The following is a 20620-nucleotide window of genomic DNA, read 5'->3' on the forward strand; positions in this document are numbered from 1 at the left end:
TATATTTTTTTCTTTTCCTTTTTTTTCTCACTCAAATTAATAATTATAACAAAGTACAAAAAAAATAAAAATAATAATAATAATAATTCTCAAATAGTCTCTGTCATGTTCAGATCATGATGAATGGATACCTTTATAAAATATGGACACATCTGTTTTATTTCTTGATATCTTTAATAATAACTTGTGTTTATTAATAATGTGTTTCTTTAACAATATCAGTAGATTTTATTTGAAAGGAACATGAAGATGTGAGGCAGGATAAAAGTTGAAGGAAAGTCATGTGACAGCGGCTGAAAGAAAATGATGTAGAACTAGTTTGACTGAACAGCCTGTTGATATGTTCCACCCTACTTTGACTAAAATACAACAACCATTTCCTTCTTGAACGCATTTTATGAGCTTTTAGATTTTGACGATATAAAACACCAAGAAAGGTGAGCTTTAAAAAAAAGAGAATGTTTTTAACCTCTTTCGTTTTTCTTCAACAGATACCTGGACAAAGTCATCGTCCTGAACTGAATACCAAAGAGCATTTCCCTCTGAAAGACATCCTGACTCCCTCTGCTGGTGAATACATGACATAACTGCATTCCTGCTGTTGATCATTCATCCTGTGACAGAGGTGAGAGAAAACCAGAGACTGTATAAAGGAGGGAACCAAAAAAGATTTAGAGATTGTTGAAGACGCCATCAGAGGAGGTGAGATCTCTGCCGGGAAACAAACACTTGGAGAGAATAAAGAAAAGAAGTGGAGAGACTGTGAGTTGCTGAGTGCTGAAATATCTTTATGTTTCTTTTAACTACATCAACAGATTTTAATTGAAATAAACAATATGATATCTGGCAGGATGGAGGTTAATCAATTAAACTAAGATAATGAGAAATCTGTATTTCTTTAAAGAATTTGAGGCTAAATACATTTAACTTTCATTTCCTGGAAATCCTGTTTTTAAAAACCTTTCACTCTCCTATTTATACATTCTAAATATATGTAAGACATTAACTGAACATGCGTTGTTGTTTCAAAAACAACTAGATCATTATTTATTTTGCAGGGGTTTGTCTCTAAAAAGGAAATCCAAAAAGTGTTGAAATGAACTCATGTGGTGTGATCCTTGAGACCAAGGAGAGGGTGAAGATATGATCAGTGAATAAATCAGAGTGAGAAAGTGTCAGGAAGAAAAGCACATACACTCGTGTTGATAGACTTTAGACTATATCAGGATTATGATTTCTACATTAACTGAGATAAATGTTCAAAATACAATTAAGTTTGCTCTCATGCTTTGAAGAAATATTCACAAAATGAATTGAACATATTTGAGATACTTTGACTTTTATTGACCGATAAAACACGATAAACAAATGAAAACTGAACAACAGCTCTGGTTCCTAACAATTCACATGGAGAGAGTTCATCTTTAGTTTCCACCTGTCTCATTTAGGGTCCCGCCCTCCCCGTTCTTTGCAGTCTCACTTGGTGTTCAGCTCCTCCCATTGGTTATCTCAGTCTGATAGCCTTCTCGTTTGCTAATTGGTTGACGCGTCACTTTTACAAAGGTAACGTACTAACAACGGAACAACCCGTCCCATTTCTCTCTGTCTGGTCATTTGAAACTTTCATATTTAGTTTCCAAAGGTCTCATTTAAGGTCCCGCCCTCCCTAGCGGATAGATCATGTGACTTCATTATGATGTCCTCTAAATCCACACAACTGTAGGCCGTGAAGGAAGGAGAAAGCACAAGGCCCATTTTCATTTACTAACCATGTTATTAGAATTATTTCAGTTAAAATTGTTGAAAAAGCTTGACTCTTTATTGTAATTTTAAAGAGGACATATTATTTTTATTTCAGGTTCATATTTGGATTTTGTGCTTTTACTGTGACATGTTGAAACGCTTTAATGTTCAACAAGTGCTATATTTGTCTCACACTGCCATCGATTCTCCTTCCATTGGAATGAAGATATAACGAAGTGAGTTTTTGTATTTCTAATCATTTATCAGTGCATTCAGAAATGCAGATTTTGTTGAGTGCATTTAGTGTTAACTTAAAGTAAATTGGATTATGTAAGCTTTGTATGAATATGTGATGCATGGTGCCAGGCCATGTGCTGTCCCTTACTTGTTATTCTTAAATGTTAAAAATGTATCAAATCCTACAATTGAGTTGAAAAGTTGTGCATGCATAAGTGAGTCTTGTAAGTGAATAATCTTTGACGTTGTTGGTTGGTTCTTCATGCATCATTATTATCTGAATATCTTTCATAAAAACTGATATTTGATTTAAGTATTTCAAGTTTTGAGGGGTTTTGCAATGAAAATGTAAAAAGACACCTAACACATGTTCTCTTCCAGACTGTTGTATTTGTGTGACTCTAAACATAAATACTGTATACTTCAAGTCTTGGAGTGTTGTTTGTGAATTCTCCGGCCGAAGCTCCAATAAACCGTCAGTGTTTGCCATCAAAGAAGGCATCAAGATCAAAGGCAGGATAAAAGTTGAAGGAAACTCACATGACAGCGGCTGAAAGAAAATGATGTAGAACTAGTTTGACTGAACAGCCTGTTGATATGTTCCACCCTACTTTGACTCAAATACAACAACCATTTCCTTCTTGAATGCATTTTATGAGCTTCTAGATTTTGACGATATAGAACACCAAGAAAGATGAACTTTAAAATAAAGAGAATGTATTTAACCTCTTGTGTTTGTCTTCCAACAGATACCTGGACAAAGTCATCGTCCTGAACTGAATACCAAAGAGCATTTCCCTCTGAAAGACATCCTGACTCCCTCTGCTGGTGAATACATGACATTACTGCATTCCTGCTGTTGATCATTCATCCTGTGACAGAGGTGAGAGAAAACCAGAGACTGTATAAAGGAGGGAACCAAAGAAGATTTAGAGATTGTTGAAGACGCCATCAGAGGAGGTGAGATCTCTTCTGGGAAACACACACTTGGAGAGAATAAAGAAAAGAAGTGGAGAGACTGTGAGTTGCTGAGTCCTGAAATATCTTTATGTTTCTTTTAACTACATCAACAGATTTTAATTGAAATAAACAATATGATATCTGGCAGGATGGAGGTTAATCAATGACTGTAATTGAAATGACTTGAAATGAGACAAACTTGTTTCCTCCAGTAATCTGTTATCAAAGGAATAGATAGGTAGATAGGCTAAATACATTTAACTTTCATTTCCTGAAAATCCTGTTTTTTAAAAATACCTTTTACTCTCCTATTTATACATTCTAAATATATGTAAGATATTAACTGAAAATATAGTTTCAAAAACAACTAGATCATTATTTATTTCGGAAGTTACTTGATTAAAGATCACTTTAGGCTAAAGTGATCTTTAATCAAGTAACTTCCTACGAAATACCCCCGGTCGGTATAGATGGACAGCTAACGAGTAAACTTGTGTAAGCAGGGTGTGCTGGAACACATGTATAAGTGACCTAGACTTATCATTCAAGGTGAGACACAGCAACAATATTTAACAGAAGTTTGCCGACTTGTAGTCGGACCTACAAGACTATTATGTCCTGTAATGTATTTGTATTAAATAATCTAGCTAGCATGAACCTTCAAGCTTAGCCATGTCAGACTGGCTTTGTCATAGCCGCCTGTATGCACTGATTCGGTGAATGCTAACAAGCTAATTGAAGCGAGTAGGTGATTAAAGCAGTGTGGCAGTGTATCAAAAGGGACACTGCTACTTCAGGGGCACCAGTTTGTGTTGCAACATGCAAACATTAATTGTAATGCATATTCAGGGGAGTCTATGCTGTGTGGGTCTTCCTTCATGTGTGTCTGTGACAGTGACAGCAGCTTCCATGAACAACCAGAATGACCACTGGGAAAATGCGCCAGAGCCCCGAGGAGGGGGGGCGGGGGCCGGTGATGGCGACCAATGGAATTACGCCCGGCTGCTGGTCCCAATGCTGGGACTGGCTGCATATCGTAAGTTACATCAGAGTGTGTCTGTGTTTAGGTTACAGAAATAGCAAAACAACATAACATGATGTAATGTAGAGGTATTGAATGTGCTCATACAAAGCTGGTTGAGCTTTCGAAAACCCAAACTATCAAATGTCATTAGGTAGCAATTAAAATATATTCTCCTTCTTTGCCATGACTAATAATTACCAATCTGACTTGACAATATGACAAACAGAAATGGAGTATTCCTGCATATTATGACTTTAAATTGACACAAAGACATCTAGTTTACCAGAGACAATTTAATATCTCATCTATTAAAGCCAGTATGTTTGGGTCTACATTGTTGTATGCATTCTTATTTTAAGATATGTTAACTGGACTTACTTTCTCGAACCTAGAAAACAAGCACAAGTTTCAGATAATTCCATTGGTTGAGAAAAAGGTGCTTGAGTTTAAGATAGTTTCCATTTATCTTATTTATTTAAATCATTTCTCAACTTCCACTGTGCCTTTTAGGTTGGATCTGGGAGAGGTGGTGTCAGAGGGAGATCCAGGAGGTCAAAGTTCAGTATGCAAAAAAGCTACATGAGGTAAAATCGTGTCTTGCAGTTTATTTCCACTACTGTGCTATTTCCTTTTGGACCTGCATTAAGCAAAACACTGTCTTCTTTCTTACAAGGAGCCTGAATTCAGCCTGTCCCAACGAGCCAAAGTCACTCTGAAGGAGCTGGAGCATCAGCTTCTGGAGCGCCAGCATGTCTACTGTTCCTACACCCAACGTCGGGACCAGCGGCTGGAGATGGAGAAGAACATGCTGATTAAGGTCGTCAACGACCCTGTCATGCCAGAACTGAACCTAGAGTATGGTCTTAATGACATTTTTAGAAGAGATACGCACTGTGCTGACTTGCTAAACAGTGACAAGAGGCAGAATGGCAGGCTCATGTGGATTTACCTTAAGCAGTGGCAGGACACTGTGCAGAAACGCAAGAGGGCTGAATGAGCCATTTTAGGAGGGAAAATCCAGTCCCACACAAAGTGACGAACACAAGCCGGGGGTTTTCATTAGACTTTTAAGAATGTTCAAAGAGGTGGTGGATCAGGTCTGGAAATGCATGTTTTTTTTGTGTTATCTTCTTTACTTGTTAGAGTCCTTCCTTGATCCTAGCTAAGAAACAGAAGGATTTTTTCCACCACCTGTAATTAAAACATGATCATAATTTCAGAAGCCCCAATTAAGACCCATTGGCTTTAAATTAACTGTGTGCAGACTGTTGAGGTCTCCATATTAGGTTGAATACTTAAAACGAAAGTTAATTAGAATCAAATATAATCAAATATATTCATGTATAACCCACAATGAAAATGCATTATATTTTATGTTTTTCTATAATCACAGTATATCCAAAACTCAAGTGGTGTGTTAAGTTGAGTGTAAGGCCTAGTATAGTTTATGTGTGTCACTGATCAGAGAGGGGAGACAGTTTCTTCTCTCACAGCAGTGCACAAAGGGGGGGGGGGGGGGGGGGCTCCTGACTTGTTCGAGAAAAACTGAGGCCCCAAAAAGGTGTTTATTCCATAGCAGAGAATAATATTTTTCAGTCCTGCACATTAGGGGTCATGCCCAGTTTCCACAAATATGGGTATGGAGGAGGTGTCTTTAGGTTTTTCTGTCCTGTTTTGAGCATAAAAACACTGGCTGAGAGGGAGCAAACTCTCGAGAAGGGGGGGTTTTGCCCTGATAGCTCTCTCCTGGTGAAGCTCACTCCCTGGAGAGCTGGGTTTTTCCTCGGTAAGGTTCTCTCAAACTTGGTAAATATCTATCGAATTTCTTTGTTGAATGCTTAGTGACCTTCTTTGTTGAATGCTGAGCGAATTGTTTGTTGAATGATTATAACCCAGCCACCTATGAGGATGGTCCTCTGAATTCATGCTGGACATAGGTGTATAAGAATTGGTGAGAATTGATTTGTTGAATGCTGAGTGAATTGTTTGATGAATTGTGTGTTTAATGATTATAACCCAGCCACCTATGAGGATGGTCCTCTGAATTCATGCTGGACATAGGTGTGTATAAGAATTGGTTTGTTGATTGAAAGTTTGAATGTGCTTTTTATTATCACCGGCCATTTATGAGGAGATGCCTCTAAATTCTGTCGGACGATTTTAAATGTCACAACTGAATTGGGCAGTTGAAGTTACAATTTAGGGTAATAAATGTAAAATGGTGAATTAAGGTTTCATATTAGAAAATGATCACCGCATGATATGTTTTGTAGGGTTGTCATGTTGTAACGAGAGAAGGTAAAAACCCTGTAAACGTGTGGACCATTTTTTTTCAAATAAACTGATCCCACCTTTTGGATTGGGACAACTTAAAATACATCTGCGCTCTCCTCTCCTGATTTAAGGTAAGAATGCATATCTGCCCCACTCACACTTAGGTAGGGCCACACCTCGTTACTGATACCAAAATCCTTCGGGATCGCTGAAACAGATTTAGCGGGCCGTCTGAATTGAAACAGCAGTTAATTGAACCTGGTACTTCAGGGAGTTAATAGAGGTGAGATCTTGATGACGTTGGTGGATCTGAGCCAAGCAGTAAACTTACATAGACTCAATAACTTCTGTTAGGTCAATTAGTAGGTCTGAGTAATTTCCCGAAATAAGTTAACAGGTCTCCAGACTTCGGTGGCCCTGAAGTGCAAGTCAAAACAACATTTCACAAAACACCACATCATCACTATAAACTACATCTCTATAAACGACATCTCTACAAACTACATCACTCCACCACGACTCCTTCACACCGAAGTGCGTGGTGGTGTCACAAACTCTGCAACATTTACGTGTCTGCACCACCAAACAAACCCAATGTAAAGTGATTGAGGCTCCTTTGTCGTGGTGCACACACGCATTTCTACAACGTCCAGCAGGGAGCTTTTATTCTATAAAACGTTTTTAAAATCTACTTTATAGCTTGTAGTAACTAGCATTGTGTTTAATCAACAAACTCTCACTCCATAAACGTCCAGGAGCGACGTTTGGTCAGGGTCCCGTGGCGTGCAGTTGTGACGCTCCTAGGCTCCTTCAGCTTCATAAAGGGACGCAAATAGCTTTCAACTGATTGCAATGTATTCCTATCTGCGGCGGGATTTGACGCTCATGGAAGCACAGCATTCGTTTGTGTCGGCTGGCCTTAAAGGCAATGTGAGCATCCATTCCCATTGGATAACGGAGAATTGTACAACCGGAAGTAAGTATTCCCCTTACTGTCGATTGATTTTACAGTGATATCTGCACTACTCATCGCCTGAAAAACACCAGATTATCCTTGTTAATTACACAACATTGATTGGTTTAAATTGTGTGCAATGCTTTTGTATTTTTCCCCTTCGATTCGGAGAAACAAATATTTTTTCGGAAAAAAAAAGTTATTTTTGGTGCAGCAGTTTTCTGTAAGGGTTTCATTGTTTCCCCTTTGTGGCTTACTTCCTGAGGGTATCTACACTCCACATCTAGATCAGACATCATCATCTGCCATTTTCCCTATCTACTCATCATTGCTTTTGCTCCCTGAACAGTTTGTTTAGTAGCTTCAGATATTGAAGAATAAGGAGTGTATATGCACATTTTGGTACCTCGAGACATTTCCCTCAGGGTTGTATAAAATCTGAATTTCAAGTGCAAGATGCTTCTCTTCAGGAGATAATTTTTCCTCTGTTCCTGATCAAGTCATGGACATGAACAGCACAGATGTTTTATCACCTTGGTTCCTTATCTCCACACCTCCTCCTAAATCATTCGTGGTTAGATTAACTTTCAAAGATTTCTCCTTATCTCGCATTGTTAATTGCTTAGAATGGGTCACAACATACTCTTTTGTTTTTTGATATTGATCTTTTTGTTCTGGTGTTAAAATTATAACTTTTTGAATCTCCCTCTTTTCTTAACAACTGGAGCTATGGCTATTTGAAATCTGACTTGGTTAAGAGTTGATTTATTTATTGTTGAGAGCAAAACTCTTCCCCTTGTACTGGGGTGGGGGTGGGTAGCCTGCTTTGGGAGAGTTCCTTACAACCTCCAGATCTTCCTCTCTATGTTGAGGCCATAAAACAGCGCTGTAGGGAGAAACTGCCTTCTCCCTTATCAGTGACACCCATAAACCATTAGGCCTCACACTCAATTTAACAAACCACTTGTGTTTTGTTTATACTGTAAATATAGAAAAACCTAAAATATGAAGCATTTTCATTGTGGGTTATACAAGAATATAATTGATTATATTTGATTATAACTAACTTTCGTTTTAATTATTCAACCTGATATGGAGATCGCAACAACGGGGATTGTAGTGATGGGACTCTGCGTTGATGTGGCAGCTGGTTTCGGTCTGGATCTCTGGGATGTTGTGACCTCTGGAGTGGAGCTGCTGGGTGAAGATCTTCATGCTGACCCAGTGGTTTGACCCAGGAGAGCGGAGCAGCCGGTGTCAGTGGTCTCACCTGGATCATCCTGAAGTGAAGCTGGAACCATAAAACAAGGAGGAGGTTCAGTGGAGACAGGTTTCATCAGGAGGGTTTCATGTTTCCTGTTGATGTTCTGCTGCTGATGCAAAAGAGTTCACTGTTACAGTAGTTCAATGTGAGAGGAGATTAAAGATGGTTGGACCTGTTGGTCTGTTTAAGCTGCTCTTCATTAATCATCCACTAGAGGGCAGAGTGTGAGAGTGAATGCTAGTTTCCTCGGTCACTTCAAATAACTGTATAAGGTCACATCAGGTGAGGTGAGTTGGTGTCAGGTTGAAAAGTGTCTCCATGTTTGTTCCTAATGTTAAATACGTGAGTTATTTAAACATCATGTCATCCAGGAATAAAGCAAGATTATACATCTATGATTTCAAGGATATGTTAGATCATGATGAATGGATACCTTTATAATATATGGACACATCTGTTTTATTTCTTGATATCTTTAATAATAACTTGTGTTTATTAATAATGTATTTCTTTAACAATATCACTAGATTTTATTTGAAAGGAACATGAAGACGTGAGGCAGGATAAAAGTTGAAGGAAAGTCATGTGACAGCAGCTGAAAGAAAATGATGTCAAACTTGTTTGACTGAACAGTCTGTTGATATGTTCCACCCTACTTTGACTCAAATACAACAACCATTTCCTTCTTGAACGCATTTTTTGAGTTTTTAGATTTTGACGATATAAAACACCAAGAAAGGTGAGCTTTAAAAAAAAGAGAATGTATTTAACCTCTTTCGTTTGTCTTCCAACAGATACCTGGACAAAGTCATCGTCCTGAACTGAATACCAAAGAGCATTTCCCTCTGAAAGACATCCTGACTCCCTCTGCTGGTGAATACATGACATAACTGCATTCCTGCTGTTGATCATTCATCCTGTGACGGAGGTGAGAGAAAACCAGAGACTGTATAAAGGAGGGAACCAAAGAAGATTTAGAGATTGTTGAAGACGCCATCAGAGGAGGTGAGATCTCTGCTGGGAAACACACACTTGGAGAGAATAAAGAAAAGAAGTGGAGAGACTGTGAGTTGCTGAGTCCTGAAATATCTTTATGTTTCTTTTAACTACATCAACAGATTTGAATTGAAATAGACAATATGATTTCTGGCAGGATGGAGGTTAATCAATTAAACTAAGATAATGAGAAATCTGTATTTCTTTAAAGAAATTGAGGCTAAATACATTTAACTTTCATTTCCTGAAAATCCTGTTTTTAAAAAGCTTTCACTCTCCTATTTATACATTCTAAATATATGTAAGGCATTAACTAAACATGCGTTGTTGTTTCAAAAACAACTAGATCATTATTTATTTTGCAGGGGTTTGTCTCTAAAAAGGAAATCCAAAAAGTGTTGAAATGAACTCATGTGGTGTGATCCTTGATACCAAGGAGAGGGTGAAGATATGAATAAATCAGAGTGAGAAAGTGTCAGGAAGAAAAACACATACACTCGAGTTGATAGACTTTAGACTATATCAGGATTATGATTTCTACATTAACTGAGATAAATGTTCAAAATACAATTAAGTTTGCTCTCATGCTTTGAAGAAATATTCACAAAATGAATTGAACATATTTGAGCCACTTTGACTTTTATTGACCGATAAAACACGATAAACAAATGAAAACTGAACAACAGCTCTGGTTCCTAACAATTCACATGGAGAGAGTTCATCTTTAGTTTCCACCTGTCTCATTTAGGGTCCCGCCCTCCCCGGTCTTTGCAGTCTCACTTGGTGTTCAGCTTCTCCCATTGGTTATCTCAGTCTGATAGCCCTCTCGTTTGCTGATTGGTTGACGCGTCACTTTTACAAAGGTAACGTACTAACAACGGAACAACCCGTCCCATTTCTCTCTGTTTGGTCATTTGAAACTTTCATATTTAGTTTCCACCTGTCTCATTTAAGGTCCCGCCCTCCCTAGCGGATAGATCATGTGACTTCATTATGATGTCCTCTAAATCCACACGACTGTAGGCCGTGAAGGAAGGAGAAAGCACAAGGCCCATCTTAATTTACTAATCATATTATTAGAATTATTTCACTTAAAATTGTTGAAAAAGCTCGACTCTTTATTGTAATTTTAAAGAGGACATATTATTTTTATTTCAGGTTCATATTTGGATTTAGTGCTTTTACTGTGACATGTTTAAACGCTTTAATGTTCAACAAGTGCTTTATCTGTCTCACACTGCCATAGATTCTCCTTCCATTGGAATGAAGATATAACGAAGTGAGTTTTTGTATTTCTAATCATTTATCAGTGCATTCAGAAATGCAGATTTTGTTGCATTTAGTGTTAACTTAATGTAAATTGGATTATGTAAACTTTGTATGAATATGTGATGCATGGTGCCAGACCATGTGCTGCCCCTTACTTGGTATCCTTACATGTAAAACATGTATCAAATCCTACAATTGAGTTGAGAATGTGTGCATGCCTAAGTGAGTCTTGTAAGTGAATCATCTTTGACGTTGTTGGTTGCTTCTTCATGCATCATTATTATCTGAATATCTTTCATAACAAACTGATATATGGTTTAAGTATTTCAAGTTTTGAGGGGTTTTGCAATGAAAACAAAGAACGTAAAAAGACACCTAAAACATGTGCTCTTCCAGACTGTTGTGTTTGTGTGACTCTAAATATAAATACTGTATACTCCAACTCTTATGGAGAATCATAACGCTTAAAAATGTTGAGTTCAAAGCTACTGCAATAAAACAGATATGAACAGGGCTAAGATGAATACTCAGTTCTGATTGGTCATTTGTGTTGGGGAAATATTTTCCAAGGCCCATAACTGTGATCCAGTTTATCAGTTAGTCCTGACTGAGCACAGCCACCCTTTAACCCTGGCTGCTGTGCTCTCAGTGTTTTGACTTCCTGTTCCTGCCTGTTGGCGTCAGCTGATAGAGGTGTTATAGTTCTATCTTGTTATGCTCAATGTTGATTATTCTCTCCGAACTAGCTAAATACATGGGTCTGGGGTAGAGATCTGGATAATTGACGTGGCATCTCAACCGTGAAGTCAAACCGTGACCCGTGACATGTTTTGTGAATTCTCCGGCCAAAGCTCCAAATAAACCCTCAGCGTTTGCCATCAAAGAAGGCATGAAGAACTCAGGCAGGATAAAAGTTTAAGGAAACTCACGTGACAGCGGCTGAAAGAAAAATATTCAAATGATGTAGAACTAGTTTGACTGAACAGCCTGTTGATATGTTCCACCCTACTTTGACTAAAATACAACAACCATTTCCTTCTTGAATGCATTTGATGAGTTTTTAGATTTTGACGATATAAAACACCAAGAAAGATGAGCTTTAAAATAAAGAGAATGTATTTAACCTCTTGTGTTTGTCTTCCAACAGATACCTAGACAAAGTCATCGTCCTGAACTGAATACCAAAGAGCATTTCCCTCTGAAAGACATCCTGACTCCCTCTGCTGGTGAATACATGACATAACTGCATTCCTGCTGTTGATCATTCATCCTGTGACAGAGGTGAGAGAAAACCAGAGACTGTATAAAGGAGGGAACCAAAGAAGATTTAGAGATTGTTGAAGACGCCATCAGAGGAGGTGAGATCTCTGCTGGGAAACACACACTTGGAGAGAATAAAGAAAAGAAGTGGAGAGACTGTGAGTTGCTGAGTGCTGAAATATCTTTATGTTTCTTTTAACTACATCAACAGATTTTAATTGAAATAAACAATATGATATCTGGCAGGATGGAGGTTAATCAATGACTGTAATTGAAATGACTTGAAATGAGACAAACTTGTTTCCTCCAGTAATCTGTTATCAAAGGAATAGATAGGTAGATAGGCTAAATACATTTAACTTTCATTTCCTGAAAATCCTGTTTTTTAAAAATACCTTTTACTCTCCTATTTATACATTCTAAATATATGTAAGATATTAACTGAAAATATAGTTTCAAAAACAACTAGATCATTATTTATTTATTTATTTCGGAAGTTACTTGATTAAAGATCACTTTAGGCTAAAGTGATCTTTAATCAAGTAACTTCCTACGAAATACCCCCGGTCGGTATAGATGGACTGTTAACGAGTAAACTTGTGTAAGCAGGGTGTGCTGGAACACATGTATAAGTGACCTAGACTTATCATTCAAGGTGAGACACAGCAACAATATTTAACAGAAGTTTGCCGACTTGTAGTCGGACCTACAAGACTATTATGTCCTGTAATGTATTTGTATTAAATAATCTAGCTAGCATGAACCTTCAAGCTTAGCCATGTCAGACTGGCTTTGTCATAGCCGCCTGTATGCACTGATTCGGTGAATGCTAACAAGCTAATTGAAGCGAGTAGGTGATTAAAGCAGTGTGGCAGTGTATCAAAAGGGACACTGCTACTTCAGGGGCACCAGTTTGTGTTTCAACATGCAAACATTAATTGTAATACATATTCAGGGGAGTCTATGCTGTGTGGGTCTTCCTTCATGTGTGTCTGTGTCTGTGACAGCAGCTTCAATGAGCAACCAGAATGACCCCTGGGAAAATGAGCCAGAGCCCCGAGGAGGGGGGGCGGGGGCCGGTGATGGCGACCAATGGAACTACGCCCGGCTGCTGGTCCCAATGCTGGGACTGGCTGCATATCGTAAGTTACATCAGAGTGTGTCTGTGTTTAGGTTACAGAAATAGCTAAACTACATTACATGATGTAATGTTGAGGTATTGAATGTGCTCATACAAAGCTGGTTGAGCTTTCGAAAACCCAAACTATCAAATGTCATTAGGTAGCAATTAAAATATATTCTCCTTCTTTGCCATGACTAATAATTACCAATCTGACTTGAAGACAAACAGAAATGGAGTATCCCTGCATATTATGACTTTAAATTGACACAAAGACATCTAGTTTACCAGAGACAATTTAATATCTCATCTATTAAAGCCAGTATGTTTGGGTCTACATTGTTGTATGCATTCTTATTTTAAGATATGTTAACTGTACTTACTTTCTCGAACCTAGAAAGCAATCACAAGCTTCAGATAATTCCATTGGTTGAGAAAAAGGTGCTTGAGTTTAAGATAGTTTCCATTTATCTTATTTATTTAAATCATTTCTCAACCTCCACTGTGCCTTTTAGGTTGGATCTGGGAGAGGTGGTGTCAGAGGGAGATCCAGGAGGTCAAAGCTCAGAATAAAATAGACCTTTCAATAATAACAAGCGATTTGGAGACAAAGTTGGAGAAGGAGATGCAGAGAGTGAAAGGCTTCAAAAAGCCCATGGTCTCACAGAGCCATCTGCTGATGGAAGAACGGAAACAGCTACAGGTAAAATCTTGTCTTGCAGTTTATTTCCACTACTGTGCTATTTCCTTTTGGACCTGCATTAAGCAAAACACTGTCTTCTTTCTTACAAGGAGCCTGAATTCAGCCAGTCCCAGCGAGCCAAAGCCACTCTGAAGGAGCTGGAGCATCAGCTTCTGGAGCGCCAGCATGTCTACTGTTCCTACACCCAACGTCGGGACCAGCGGCTGGAGATGGAGAAGAACATGCTGATTAAGGTCGTCAACGACCCTGTCCTGCCAGAACTGAACCTAGAGTATGGTCTTAATGACATTTTTAGAAGAGATACGCACTGTGCTGACTTGCTAAACAGTGACAAGAGGCAGAATGGCAGGCTCATGTGGATTTACCTCAAGCAGTGGCAGGACACTGTGCAGAAACGCAAGAGGGCTGAATGAGCCATTTTAGGAGGGAAAATCCAGTCCCACACAAAGTGACGAACACAAGCCGGGGGTTTTCATTAGACTTTTAAGAATGTTCAAAGAGGTGGTGGATCAGGTCTGGAAATGAATGTTTTTTTTGTGTTATCTTCTTTACTTGTTAGAGTCCTTCCTTGATCCTAGCTAAGAAACAGAAGGATGTTTTCCACCACCTGTAATTAAAACATGATCATAATTTCAGAAGCCCCAATTAAGACCCATTGGCTTTAAATTAACTGTGTGCAGACTGTTGAGGTCTCCATATTAGGTTGAATACTTAAAACGAAAGTTAATTATAATCAAATATAATCAAATATATTCATGTATAACCCACAATGAAAATGCATTATATTTTATGTTTTTCTATAATCACAGTATATCCAAAACTCAAGTGGTGTGTTAAGTTGAGTGTAAGGCCTAGTATAGTTTATGTGTGTCACTGATCAGAGAGGGGAGACAGTTTCTTCTCTCACAGCAGTGCACAAAGGGGGGGGGGGGGGGGGGGGGGGGGTGCTCCGGACTTGTTCGAGAAAAACTGAGGCCCCAAAAAGGTGTTTATTCCATAGCCGAGAATAATATTTTTCAGTCCTGCAAATTAGGGGTCATGCCCAGTTTCCACAAATATGGGTATGGAGGAGGTGTCTTTAGGTTTTTCTGTCCTGTTTTGAGCATAAAAACACTGGCTGAGAGGGAGCAAACTCTCGAGAGGGGGGGGGGGGGGGGGGGTTTGCCCTGGTAGCTCTCTCCTGGTGAAGCTCACTCCCTGGAGAGCTGGGTTTTTCTTCGGTAAGGTTCTCTCAAACTTGGTAAATATCTATCGAATTTCTTTGTTAAATGCTTAGTGAACTTCTTTGTTGAATGATTATAACCCAGCCACCTATGAGGATGGTCCTCTGAATTCATGCTGGACATAGGTGTGTATAAGAATTGGTTTGTTGATTGAAAGTTTGAATGTGCTTTTTATTATCACCGGCCATTTATGAGGAGATGCCTCTAAATTCTGTCGGACGATTTTAAATGTCACAACTGAATTGGGCAGTTGAAGTTACAATTTAGGGTAATAAATGTGAAACGGTGAATTAAGGTTTCATATTAGAAAATGATCACAGCATCATAGGATTTGTAGGGTTGTCATGTTGTAACGAGAGAAGGTAAAAACCCTGTAAACGTGTGGACCATTTTTTTTCAAATAAACTGATCCCACCCTTTGGATTGGGACAACTTAAAAGACATCTGCGATCTCCTCTCCTGATTTAAGGTAAGAATGCATATCTGCCCCACTCACACTTAGGTAGGGCCACACCTCGTTACTGATACCAAAATCCTTCGGGATCGCTGAAACAGATTTAGCGGGCCGTCTGAATTGAAACAGCAGTTAATTGAACTTGGTTCTTCGGGAGTTAATAGAGGTGAGATCTTGCTGACGTTGGTGGATCTGAGCCAAGCAGTAAACTTACATAGACTCAATAACTTCTGTTAGGTCAATTAGTAGGTCTGAGTAATTTGCCGAAATAAGTTAACAGGTCTCCCGACTTCGGTGGCCCTGAAGTGCAAGTCAAAACAACATTTTACAAAACACCACATCATAACTATAAACTACATCTCTATAAACTACATCTCTACATCTCTATAAACTACATCACTCCACCACGACTCCTTCACACCGCAGTGCGTGGTGGAGTCACAAACTCTGCAACATTTACGTGTCTGCACCACCAAACAAACCCAATGTAAAGTGATTGAGGCTCCTTTGTCGTGGTGCACACACGCATTTCTACAACGTCCAGCAGGGAGCTTTTATTCTATAAAACGTTTTTAAAATCTACTTTATAGCTTGTAGTAACTAGCATTGTGTTTAATCAACAAACTCTCACTCCATAAACGTCCAGGAGCGACGTTTGGTCAGGGTCCCGTGGCGTGCAGTTGTGACGCTCCTAGGCTCCTTCAGCTTCATAAAGGGACGCAAATAGCTTTCAACTGATTGCAATGTATTCCTATCTGCGGCGGGATTTGACGCTCATGGAAGCACGGCATTCGTTTGTGTCGGCTGGCCTTAAAGGCAATTTGAGCATCCATTCCCATTGGATAACGGAGAATTGTACAACCGGAAGTAAGTATTCCCCTTACTGTCGATTGATTTTACAGTGATATCTGCACTACTCATCACCTGAAAAACACCAGATTATCCTTGTTAATTACACAAGATTGATTGGTTTAAATTGTGTGCAATGCTTTTGTATTTTTCCCCTTCGATTCGGAGAAACAAATATTTTTTCGGAGTAAAGGATGGCAGAAGAAACTACACTACCCAGAATCCCCAGCTATCGTTTAGGACTACACCATGTGCTCTGTTTGACAAGCCCCGTGATTAGTTCTCAAGCTCTGTGATTGGTTGACCTCCAACTGCATTCAATTCATTCAAATGGCTGGCGTCTATGTCACGTGATCTTCAAATGTCTCCCTACAGAAAAACAAAACATGGCCGAACTTCGTTTTATTCTCGGTGTAAAATGCCTATTTTAAAGTTAGTTTCGCCATTAAAAGGCGTTTTGATGTCATCTGATGCGAGAAATATTAGTTGTTATTTCAGATTATGTGTGCAGTGGATGTACATGATCTTTAGTTTGCTAGTTATTACGAAGATTACTTCAGGAAATGGTGCCCATACAACGTTTTCATTGTTACCAAGGTGGTTGCTAGGGACGCTGCTATCAATATTATTTATGTTATGTTGTGTAACTGTTTAATGGTGTTATCTTTATTGCGACCCCCTTCCCCGTCAATGTATAGTGTTGGTCCACAGCGCAAACGTATTAGTTTACAAAATCCGCATCTAAAATTGTGGCATAGATACGTTATTTTCCCCTGTGCAATTCCAGTCTCACATCTCACATCACATCATCATTAACAAATACCGGAAACAGACCGAAAACATTTTTTAAAAATAAAATAATACTTTATTCCGAGTGTGCTTACTTTTCTCTTTGAAAGTCATCACATAACGGCATTGTAATACACGGTTCGGCTGCATTAAATATTACATATCTGCTGTAGTTCTCTATTTATAGAGCCCTGATGAGAAGACTTCTAGACAAACATGAGGAACTGCCGCTAACACTGAAAACGTGACGTGGATCATAAATATATCAGCAATTAAACAACATCTTACATTTCTTTTCACACACTACGTCTCTTTGCAGGATCAACACTAATTCGGCTGACTTTTATATTTGATCTAATTGGTAGATAGGCTGTATTTACACCATAAAGGTGCACAGCTGATAGAAAGGGACACCTGGTGGTTAAAGCATGTTATTGAATTTCATTATTTTTATTATTAGATATGAATAGGATCCCTATAAAGTATATTCATTACTCGTTATTCTCTACTAATAGATAATTAAAGACTGTATATAATGACTATTTTGCACATCCCTTTCAAGATTTCAAGATTTTCTAAGGTTTATTGACATGTCATATTCACAAACGGTGTAGTTATGCAATGAATGAAAAACTTGGGTCGCAGGTTCCTCAATAGTGCGTTACAAGACATTTATCAATATTTGTGCATACCTCCAGCAATTTAACTAGGTTGAAGCACTTATTTTAACTGATATTATACATTATGTATTATACTCTTATAAGATGTATGTAGATATTTCATCTCCGGCCTTGTCAGGTATTGAACAATCAATAAATAAAGAACACAGAATTATTAAATATAAAACACAGAATTTGTGTGATTATACTAAATGATTTACAAATAAACACCACTGCATATTTACAACTGTTACACATGCTGATGTAACGCAAATGTTTCCAACTTGGGATCAATAAAGTATATCTTATCTTAAGATGATCGATGGATACTACCATATTTGCAAAATGTGCCTCTGAACCTTGACAAGTGCATGTTTCAGGCTTATCAATTAACAACAGGAGGGGTCACAGACATAAGACCAGCTGTTAAATAAAGCTCTTCTGACCTTAGCTGTCATGTGGGTATATATTAATGCTACCCATTATGGGCACAAGCAATTTTCACCCATTTATTAATTATATGTTTTAAATGTGAGTGTTTCCTATCCCCTAAACCTCCAGGGATGTACACAGTTTAATACTGGCATCTTCTTATTATGGGAAATACGAAAACGTCTTTTAAAACTACAACTCCCAGTAGAGACGTGCCATAGATAGAGAACATGTTGCGAAACACAATAGCCAGCATGTGTAGTTCTGGGGACGGGGTGGGGGAGGGGGGAGGGGGGAGGGGGGACGGGGTGGACCCGTTCAAATCCAGTTTTGGACAGTCTGCCGTGGTTCCATCAGATTTCAAGTGCTGTTCGACGCTCGGCGTAACCCTCGGAGCACACTCTCCAATCACAGAGCTTGAGGACTATCACAGGGTTTGTCAAGCGAAGCGGAGAGAATACTTAATTTCGGGTGTAATATTCTGTAAAGCAAATGAGCTGCTCCGACCCTCGGTCCTGACGGACTCCAACTTGTGTTTATTAATCAAACAAATAAACACAAGGATAATTATGTGTTATTGTTGAGTAAATGGAGAATTGCACAGGGGAAAATAACGTATCTAGCAGCGTCCCTATGGCAACCACCTTGGTAACAATGAAAATGTTGTATGGACACAATTTCCTGAAGTAATCTTCGTAATAACTAGCAAACTAAAGATCATGTACATCCACTGCACACATAATCTGAAATAACAACTCATATTTCTCGCATCAAATGACATCAAAACGCATTTTAATGGTCAAACTAACTGTCGTGGCTTCCTTCCTTGTTTTTCCATCAAGCCACTAGACGCCTTAAACAGACAGTTTTAACTCGTTTCTTTCCTTAAATTACTCACAGTTTGAAGTGTTGCTTGGCCTCCGATGGTTTAGAAGATGTTACGATGTGTTTGCTCAAAATAAAATAACAAACTTTTGCACATGCAACAAAGAAAAATAGGCCTTTACAATATTCAAAAGAAATAGGCAAAACTCAAATGAAACAAACAACTTAGGTATTCTTTCTTTCGTGATAATGCTTATAACTTCACAACTTAAATGGTACTTGTACGGTTTGTATCTATTTGTACGGTACGAGTACGTTACGTAACGGTTAAAAACTGTTCCTCGACGGCGTCTCTCAACAGGTTGCCCATCACTGTGGCTTTAGCACAGGCGCCGTGGGAATTGTAGTCCTTTATAGTGCGTTGACTACAGACGTCACAATTAGGTGGCCTTTCTTATCAAATCAAAATACTGGCTCTAACTTTTGGGAGGGATGCCTAAGTTGATTGCAAATTATCAAATTGAATAATTCAATGTATACGACAGCGCCATAGCTAAATGTGTTAAGTGACGTCTAAAGGTGTGTTTTGCTCCGCTCACCGGTCCCTCACAGCGGGCAGAGCTGCAGTTGCTGATCTCTCTCTCTCACGTCCGGTTATACTTCACTCGCGTTTATTTCCAAATCCATCAGAAAGTTGGATAGTTCTAGCTAATGATATGGCTGCTGCCCCTCCCTACACGCAGATCACGCAGACTCAAACCTCATCTTCTGCCCAAATGCGCTCCGCAGCCGTTGCGAGGTTCCGGCGCTAACAGTTCATGAGCGTGCTCCCCCGTCCCCTGTCAACACTCGCGACACATGAGTGGCCAGCCTAAACAACAATAAGCGCTGCTTGGCAACCGTGTGTGGCGGCAAAGTACTTAGACATTTTGACAGGAGAGATTTTGTTTTGCCGGTATTCAACATATTTTACCAGTCTGGTAATTATTTACACTCTAAGAAGAGTCCTACACAACAGACATGGCGTCAAAAAGGAGTAATGTGTGGAAATATTTCGACCAGGTTAGTGAGTGCGGTGTAGAGTGCAAACTATGCCAAATTAAACTTATATACATACTACTGTATACCTTGCTATACCGACAACCTCCGTTCCAGCTGAGAGGGCTTTCTCTACAGCTGGCCTGATTGTGAATCGCCTCCGCACATGAAAGCTGTACGGCTGTGCTGTACTGACAGTGTATAGCTGTCAAACTGTGATCACCAGTTCAATACATTTGATTAATTTGACTTGGTTTCTATACTTATTTGAACATTTATTTATTTTTTTCCAAAAGTTATGGAAAAAAGAGGTGGGAAAACTGTTGTTTTTATTTATTTTTGGGGAAAAAAAGTTTTACACAATTTTTTTTTTTATAGGATATGTACATTTCGGTTAACCGGTTAACCGTTTTTTGGGGGTTCGAATATTCGAATATACATTTGCTTTCATATTCCCATCCCTACTGCTTACCACTCCAACAGTACATAACAGCCTAATAATGACAACTTCACCTTCTCTATATCGCCTCGTTCACACAATAAATC

The 20620-nt window shown here is 38.8% G+C and overlaps 2 protein-coding genes across 2 annotated transcripts; both read left to right on the forward strand.

Moving 5' to 3' along the window:
- The first annotated feature begins 704 nt into the window (after positions 1-704).
- On the forward strand, positions 705-14668 carry LOC307027827 (coiled-coil domain-containing protein 127-like). Its single transcript, XM_079696177.1, has 9 exons — positions 705-762; positions 2730-2940; positions 9252-9522; positions 10182-10316; positions 10700-10732; positions 11870-12140; positions 12990-13124; positions 13618-13805; positions 13895-14668. Exons 7-9 carry the CDS (start codon positions 12998-13000, stop codon positions 14216-14218), a joined length of 639 nt encoding a protein of 212 aa, XP_079552303.1. The 5' UTR covers positions 705-762; positions 2730-2940; positions 9252-9522; positions 10182-10316; positions 10700-10732; positions 11870-12140; positions 12990-12997; the 3' UTR covers positions 14219-14668.
- Positions 3850-4961, forward strand: LOC307027829 (coiled-coil domain-containing protein 127-like; the record flags this gene model as incomplete). Its single annotated transcript, XM_079696179.1, has 3 exons — positions 3850-3976; positions 4475-4548; positions 4638-4961. 3 exons carry the CDS (start codon positions 3850-3852, stop codon positions 4959-4961), a joined length of 525 nt encoding a protein of 174 aa, XP_079552305.1.
- Positions 14669-20620: the final 5952 nt, after the last annotated feature.

This window comes from Notothenia rossii (genome assembly GCF_949606895.1).
Source record: "Notothenia rossii genome assembly, contig: scaffold_61, whole genome shotgun sequence".
NCBI lineage: Eukaryota > Metazoa > Chordata > Actinopteri > Perciformes > Nototheniidae > Notothenia > Notothenia rossii.

What these genes read in the sequence shown, in the direction of transcription:
- LOC307027827 (XM_079696177.1), top strand. Translation starts at nt 12,998, where the DNA reads ATGAGCAACCAGAATGACCCCTGGGAAAATGAGCCAGAGCCCCGAGGA. An exon ending in GCTGGGACTGGCTGCATATC is followed by an intron (nt 13,125 to 13,617) that starts GTAAGTTACATC and finishes TGTGCCTTTTAG; the next exon opens with GTTGGATCTGGGAGAGGTGG. An exon ending in AAGAACGGAAACAGCTACAG is followed by an intron (nt 13,806 to 13,894) that starts GTAAAATCTTGT and finishes CTTTCTTACAAG; the next exon opens with GAGCCTGAATTCAGCCAGTC.